This window comes from Mustela nigripes, chromosome 7, assembly GCF_022355385.1.
Source record: "Mustela nigripes isolate SB6536 chromosome 7, MUSNIG.SB6536, whole genome shotgun sequence".
Classification (NCBI taxonomy): Eukaryota; Metazoa; Chordata; class Mammalia; order Carnivora; family Mustelidae; genus Mustela; species Mustela nigripes.
The window spans coordinates 134,493,888-134,501,805 of NC_081563.1; the positions used below are offsets into that span (position 1 = coordinate 134,493,888).

General features: G+C 51.9%; 1 protein-coding gene across 1 annotated transcript; it reads left to right on the forward strand.

Moving 5' to 3' along the window:
* The first annotated feature begins 4,828 nt into the window (after positions 1-4,828).
* On the forward strand, positions 4,829-7,572 carry MC3R (melanocortin 3 receptor). The gene has a single exon (XM_059408016.1). It carries the CDS (start codon positions 5,226-5,228, stop codon positions 6,195-6,197), a length of 972 nt encoding a protein of 323 aa, XP_059263999.1. The 5' UTR covers positions 4,829-5,225; the 3' UTR covers positions 6,198-7,572.
* The last annotated feature ends 346 nt before the right edge of the window (positions 7,573-7,918 follow it).

Below are 7,918 nucleotides of genomic sequence, written 5' to 3' on the forward strand. Positions count from 1 at the left end.
TCTTTAAAAACTCTGGTGGTATTTTCCAAAGTGCCTCTGCTGCAGTGCTTGAGGCTATCAGTTAGACCAGGGGCGGGCATACAAAGACAAAAAGACTGCTCCCACTCACAATCAGCATATTGTCGAACGGGAGAGAAATTATCAGTAAAATTACTGTCCAATGGAGTTACTTCCTCATAGCACCGAAAAAGTGGGGTCTATCCAGAAATTACACAATCAAGATTGTTGAGAGAGGAAAAAGAGAAAGACAAGGGGCTTGTTCCTTCCAACATTTTTTGAGCACCCAAGATGCTTCGGACAGCGGGGATGATTAAATATGAACACGGTCATGCTTGAGAGTTTTGTTCAGCTGGGCAGAACAGAACACCTCCATTACGAGAGCTTACATAAATAAAATCTTGCTTGTCTAGCACATAACTAGAAACCTGGAGGCAAGGAGTTCAGGGCTTTGCCTGCCTCTCTGTAAAGTCAGCAAGGATTCAGGGACCCCTCCGGGTCTGGGTGCCCCAAAGATCAGGCGCTTGTCCTCAGGCTTACAAAACAGGAGAGAGCTCTCCCAGCCTCCGTGCCGTGATTCCACTCAAGAGCGAAAGAGAGTGTGCGGGCGCAGTCTGCTAGTTGGCTTAGCTGAGTCACCTCCCCCGACCACCCCTACATCCACTGGCCAGAACAGGTTATGCTGCCCCCGAGGGAGGCCAGGAAATGAGTGTGTTGTCTGGGCATGCTGTTGTCCTCGGTAAATTAGAAGTCCATTAGGAAGGAAGAAGGGGGGAATAGGTGTTAGGTGAGCAACGCACAGCCCTGCCTCCTTTCCTTCCTGAAGTAAATCATCAAGCAGAGAAAAGAGCTTAGCAGAGACAGGAGGCACACAGTAGGTGTTCTGTATACCTTAGTTTGAGCTCTCTCCCCTCCTCCTATGAGCTGAACCTATGACAGAGACTGGGGAACAGGTGAGTTATTTGGGAGATGATCTCAGGAAACAGGCATGAGGGAAACGGGAGAAGAGATGAAGGAGACCACTGGGGCTCAATGTCACGAGGACATCTGGACAGCAATGCAAGGTGGCCCCGGATGCCCACACGAAAGACAGGAGGCTGGAGAGTCCACTCGGCGGCTCCAGCCCTTAAGTAACTGAGTGTTAACCCAGATGGTGTTCAATCCCCTTCACTCCCAAGCTGAGCTTGATCCAGCTAGGAGGGCCACCAGCACCCCCCCCCAAATCAGGGGAGATCCTGAGATACCGTGTGGGGGGACCCCTGGACATGGGATCTGGCAGAGCAACTGGAAACTGAGCTCCCGAGGACCTGCCCAGCAAGAGGCAGGTGAAATCCGAGACAGGCTCAGGATGGGAACACAGGCATGAAGGCCATCTCCTCCTCGGAAATAATTAGGGTTAATGATACATCTAATCATTGTCTCCAATATGATCTCTGGCCAACGCTGTCCCCATTTTGTGGCACGGCGTGTGACTACCAAAGGGGGAATAAAGTGAATAAAGTTCCTAAGATTTGAGGAAATTTGTAATAAATAAATAAATAAATAAAACAAAACAAAGCAAAACAGTTCCCATCTGAGCTGGGTCTTGAAGGCTACGATGTATACATGAGGCACAAAATCAAGGAGGAGCTCTTCGGGCAGAGAGGACACCTAGGTGCGTTATCTCTTAGGGTAAGAATCTCCTTGTTATGGTTTATCTGAACATTCAAAACAGGAACTCCCACATGGGCCAGCGATATATGCTGTGTCTCGCAACTGTTATTAACAGAGCCAATGCTGGTGCAGAAGATTCAATGAATCTGTGCTGTGTCTGTGCGGCTCCCCCAGGAGAGTGGGGGGTAGCATTTAGGGAACCCCAAATCAACACTCATTAGCAGAGCCGGTGCTCAAGGCTGCAGGTGTGCAGGGGCTGTCCTCACCGGCTCCCTCGAGCCCAGCCCACACCGTCACGGAGCGCTGACAGCACTGACGGACCCGCAGGTGATGGATAACCTCGATTATCTAGCTTTGCAGGAAACGCTGGTGCCCCGGAAGCCACAAGACAAGACAGGATGAATACACCTCTGCGTGTGTCCTGAGGGCCAGGAGAAGTCCCTGAAACGATGAAGACTGTGTTCTTCCCCATCCTGGAAGATGGGTGGTTTCGCTGCAGAAATCAAGTTGCTCTGCTGAGGATAGATAGAAACACTGTGTCTTGTGCCCCCAGGCACACTGAGAAAAAGCCTTTTTTATTTTAGTAGAAACTGTCAAACGATGAGACTATTCACAAACACCAGGACTGCCTGCAAGAGTGCTCTCCATACTCTCTCCTGAATCTGGTATCTGTCTAATTCCTGCTAACCTAATCGGAAAAACTGGCTTCAGCGTCTAGTATGGATTTGGATTCCCCTGATGCCCCCAAAGCCTGGCCATCTTTCACATGTTTGCTATCCGCTTTTATTTGCTCTCCAGTGGATTTCTATTCATATCTTTAGCCCAGTATTCTAAGAGGTAATTTCATCTTTTTCTTATTAATCAGAAAGCCCTCCTTATCTATTAGAGATGGTAACCATTCATTGACTATGGCAAATGTTTTCTTCCTGTCTTCTGATGTTGCCTACAGTGGTTTTTTTTTCCATACTCTAAATTTTGGATTGCCCGTCTTAGTAAGAAAATCTCTCCCTTCCACAACTTTATAAATATTTTAAACGTTCTTCTATTTCCTTATGCATATTTCTTCTATCTCATACACACACACACACACACACGCACACGCACAAAGTTAGATAACAGATGAATCATTAATCCATCTGGAATGTGTGTGTGCATGTGTGTGCACACATATCTGCGTGGTGTGTATGTGCAGTTGTGTATCTGCATGGTGTGTGCGTTTCCATGGTGTGTGTGTGCGCGCATGTGTGTGTGCACGCGCATCTGCATGGTGTGTCTGCATGGTGTGTGTGTGTGTGCGCATGTATCTGCGTGGTGTGTGTGAGCACCGTTGTGTGTCTGCATAGTGTGTGTGTCTGCATGGTGTATGTGCATGCATGGATATGCGTGGTGTGTGCACACATGTATCTGTGTGGTGTGTGTGTGTGCACATGTTATCTGTGTGGTATGTGTGTGCATGGTGGGTATGCATGCATGCATGTGTGCATATGTATCCGCGTGGTGTGCGTGTGTGCCATTGTGTCAGCATGGTGTGTGTGTGTGTGTGTGTGTTGTGTGTGCACAGTATGTGTGTTTCTGTGCAGTGTCTGTGTGTCTGTTTGTGCAGTGTGTGTGCACATGTGTAAGGGCAAATGGACCCTATGTTTCCAGAGATCACAGGATCCTCACGTGCAGCACCAAATGTGACATGAACCAGGTACTGAAGTCCATTGCTAAATTCTGCCTTCTACATTTTCCTGCTCAAAAGGCATCTCGGCCCTCCCTGCTACTTAAAAAGGAAAGAGAGGCTCCCTGCCCATTGCGTCTCCCACAGTTCCATGGCCAGACACCCTCAAATCTCTACAACACATCTGCCTGAACATCTCTGCTTCTGTCCTGACCTGGTCCCGGGCCACACGTCCCCCTCCCCCTCCTCCTCGCTCCAGCTACTATCATCTATCCCAGACCGCTAAAGCCCCTGCCTCCCTCATTCCTTGCCCCTCCCCTTCCAATCCTTTCTCTACCCTGCATCTGGGAGTCTTTCTAAAGCTCAGCTCCCTCTCAACACCCCACTGCCTAAAGGCCTTTCTTCCACAGGCCCCCACTGCCTTCAGGAGACATTCCAAACTCCCACGTAGGGGGGAGGCAGGCACTTCCCAACTTTGGTTTAAAAAAAAAAAAAAAAGAAAGAAAGAAAACCTTTGCAGCCTTACTTCTCAAAATGTGTCTCCCAGCTCTATACTCTGGCCAAACTCCATTCAGGTCCTCAAAAACACCAAGCTTCCTTATAACACATAAATCACAGGGATAAAAAATCCAGCACAGGGAAGGAATGTGGTCACTAATACTGTAATAACATCACCTGGTGACAGAGGGGGACTATAGATATCGGGCCACAGAGAATTCTTGGGTCACGATGTCATACACCTGAAACTAACATAACTTTGTGTGTCAACTGTACTTCAGTTGAAAAAAAAAAAAAAAAAACCTCCAACCTTCCTTTTCGGTAGCTCTCAATCCTGGCTACACCCCAGCTCACCAGTCGGAAACCGAACACACGTTAGTCCAGTTCCTGCCCCTGGTGATTCTGACTCAGGAGGTCAGGTGGGTCCCTGCACCCACATTCTGTGATGCTCCCCACAGCCACTGCTCTTTGTCTCCAGGTCTGGGGTACGTGACTCCCTCTGCCTGGGACCCTCCTCTACTCCTCCAACCCCCGCCCCACGTCACCGCTGTCTATAACCTCTTCTTCCACCAAGTCAAGGCTTAGGTGCTCTTCCCTTGACCCTCCAGGTTAGGCCCCACATACGCTCCCAGCCCCGTGGCCTGCATCATCGCGCATTCGTCACAGTGAAATATAACATCCTGACTTCTCGTCTCCCACCTCGGAGGCCAAGTCTAGGGGAAACCAGGACGGCGTGCAGGTCTGGTTCACCATCACTTTCCCTGCACCCAGCAGAGACCTGACCCACAGCAGGTGCTCCATAAACGATGGCTATTTTCTAAGACAACAGATGAGCAGACTGGAGAACTGAGCACCTGTGGCAGTTTCCCCGAGAAGAACGAACCGCTCGGCCAAGGCAGCACGCAGTTAGCAGTCTGGCCAGCAGAGGGCACCAGCCCGCTGCTCAAGCTCCCAGCCCACGCGGGCGCTGTGGTCAGTCAGAGGCACCAGAGTGATGCTCAGTGGTCCTCTCGCCGCGCTGCAGCTGAAGTAGGAGGAGTGTGTCCGCAGCCCGGCTGTGACGCCTGAGTGCTCCCCGCTCACTTCTAGCAACAGGTACCACGGGCCCGGTCCTGCTATGAACACAGCTGAAACTCTGGCCACCGGGGGCAGGTCTTCCATTCCCCGCTGGGGGTGTGGGAAGGGGTGAGAAGGAAGGCAGACAGCCGACGACACAGAAGAGTGTCCGTAAAACTGCTTGTCTTGGAGGAGCGAGGGAAAGTTCTCTGGGCTGTGTCGCAGCTGACTTTCCCTCCCTCTCCCTCAGTCCGGACTGCACGGGCACCTGCCCCCAGCACCCAGAGGGAGACCCCGGCCGTCAGCAGCAGCAGGTTCTGGACGCTGCCGGAGCCCCTGCTCCCACCGTCTGTGAGCAATGAACGCTTCGTGCTGCCTGCTGTCTGCTCAGCCAACCCTGCCCAACAGCTCAGAGCAGCTCGCCGCCCCCTCCCTCAGCAACCAGAGCAGCAGCGGGTTCTGTGAGCAGGTCTTCATCAAGCCCGAAGTCTTCCTGGCGCTGGGCATTGTCAGCCTGCTGGAGAACATCCTGGTCATCCTGGCCGTGGTCAGGAACAGCAACCTGCACTCGCCCATGTACTTCTTCCTCTGCAGCCTGGCAGTGGCCGACATGCTGGTGAGCGTGTCCAACGCCCTGGAGACCGTCATGATCGCCATCATCAACAGCAACTACCTGACCTTCGAGGACCGGTTCATCCAGCACATGGACAACGTCTTCGACTCCCTGATCTGCATCTCCCTGGTGGCCTCCATCTGCAACCTTCTGGCCATCGCCGTGGACCGGTACGTCACCATCTTCTACGCGCTGCGCTACCACAGCATCATGACCGTGCGGAAGGCACTAGCCTGGATCGCAGCCATCTGGGCATGCTGCGGTGTGTGCGGCGTGGCGTTCATCGTCTACTCCGAGAGCAAGATGGTCATCGTGTGCCTCATCACCATGTTCTTCGCCATGCTGCTCCTCATGGGCTCGCTCTACGTGCACATGTTCCTCTTCGCCCGGCTGCACGCCCGGCGCATCGCAGCGCTGCCCCCGGCCAACGGGGCAGCCCCGCAGCAGCACTCGTGCATGAAGGGGGCTGTCACCATCACCATCCTGCTGGGGGTGTTCATCTTCTGCTGGGCCCCCTTCTTCCTCCACCTCATCCTCATCATCACCTGCCCCACCAACCCGTACTGCGTCTGCTACGCCGCCCACTTCAACACCTACCTGGTCCTCATCATGTGTAACTCCATCATCGACCCGCTCATCTATGCCTTCCGGAGCCTGGAGCTTCGGAACACGTTCAGGGAGATCCTCTGCAGCTGCGACGCCATGAACCTGGGCTAGGGCGCCAGGGCCAGGGAGTGGGCGCCGGCGGCTCCGTCACCGGCGAGCCCCCAACCAGCCAAGCGAGGTGTTTAGAAAAAAGAAGAGGGGGTAGAGAAGTCCTGGATAGGCTTAAAATAGGTCAACAGCCATGATCGGTGTGTCTTTTGTCTTTGCACCTGCAAAGCCTTCGAAGGGGAAAATGGTACGTAACGGGCTTTCTCGCAGGACTCTGCGGGGGGTGAGTCACTGATTTCCCAAAGAGGCCCTGGTAGGACTCAGTGAGGGCGGCTCGGGGCGCAGCCTGCCTTTACACCCATGCGCGCGGGGTCTGTAACGCCCACCTGCTTCCTCCTGCGTCCTCCCCGTGCCTCCCTGCCACAAGTCAGACCAGACGGAAGGGTTTTCGTTGGCTCTGAGAGGGATTCAAATGTCTCCCCGGCAAACCTGTCACGGTTCTGGCTGTCAGCTGCTCAGATGGTCTCGTCCTTACTTCAGAAGAGACTGGGTTTCTAGCCTATAACCCTATTTACTGTAAAACAATGGTCTAAAAAATACTGAGCTCCATGTGGAGGAAGCGATGCTACATTTGCCCCTCTCCTCAACCCCCCAGACCAACCTCCCCCCGAAAACTAGCATAGGGATGTGACCTGCTTCTTATTTGGTTGCTGCTGCTACTGCTGTCAGGTTCTTACGCATTAAATCTAAGGCAGCTTTCAAAATTCTAATGAAAGACAGAGAAAATCAGCACTGGATACCTGTGTACAAAGCATTTTGATACCTTGCTGTTTATAGGTATAAATTTCCCTATTTAAAAAAAAAGCCGTTTTCCTATTATTCCTTTTCTGTCAAGCAAGAGAGGGAATCATGGAAGGGAGGGCATGTGCCTCAAGAAATGGCTTTCCTGTAGTTTCAGAGAGTTTCAGAAACTGTGGAAATGCCCGTGGCTTTCTCAGAAGCTCTGTTTCTGCTCCCCCTAGCTGTGTCTCTATCACCTGATCTCCGGAACTGTCTGTGAGACAGAAATTTCTTGGTTCACTGCTCCTTTTTTTCAGCATAGTGAAAGGTGGGGTGGCCCGGCTCTCAATGGCCGTACCTTATCAAGCAAAGCATCTCATCCCCGTGAGCACAGGGCGAGCTCTGCTGACCAGCACTGTCGGTGTTTGCTGGACGTCCATCACTGCGCCCCACCAGGCCCCCTCAGACCGCTTCCTGTCCTAGAGAACTTCACACTCTGCTGTCTGGCTGCCCTCATGCTGCCCCCACCTCCACCCAACAACTCCCCTGTGAATTCTTATAATATGCTGTGTCTTTAGTGTACAATTGTTTATTTTTCTTGTGCTGGAATATATTGTGGGTTTTTTGGTACTTGAAGACATTGTGCCAGTATAAGCAATATCACTTGTCTCTTGCTTTGGTTGTGGCATTTGGAAATAATAAAAGCCTTTTGCAGCTGCTAATGTGTGACACGTTAAACTATGCCACCCGGAAGCACCCTGGTGACTTCTGCACATGGCCCTCACCCCTTACACTGTAATTCTGAGTCTTTTGTAAATGGCATAAACACTGCCATTGACCACCGTGCTCAGCTTTTCTAGGGCAATGCCTGTTAGCCAAACTACAAAATTCTCCCATTTAGTTTCCAAAAATACCAGGCTGTAGTTCCCGGGCCACTGCCACTCTCCATTATTCTAATCGAGACACCAAATAATAGGTCTTGCCCATGGCCACTCAGCCAGCAC

Excerpts from the sequence above, each read along its gene's own strand:
- MC3R (XM_059408016.1), top strand. The coding sequence starts at position 5,226 with ATGAACGCTTCGTGCTGCCTGCTGTCTGCTCAGCCAACCCTGCCCAAC.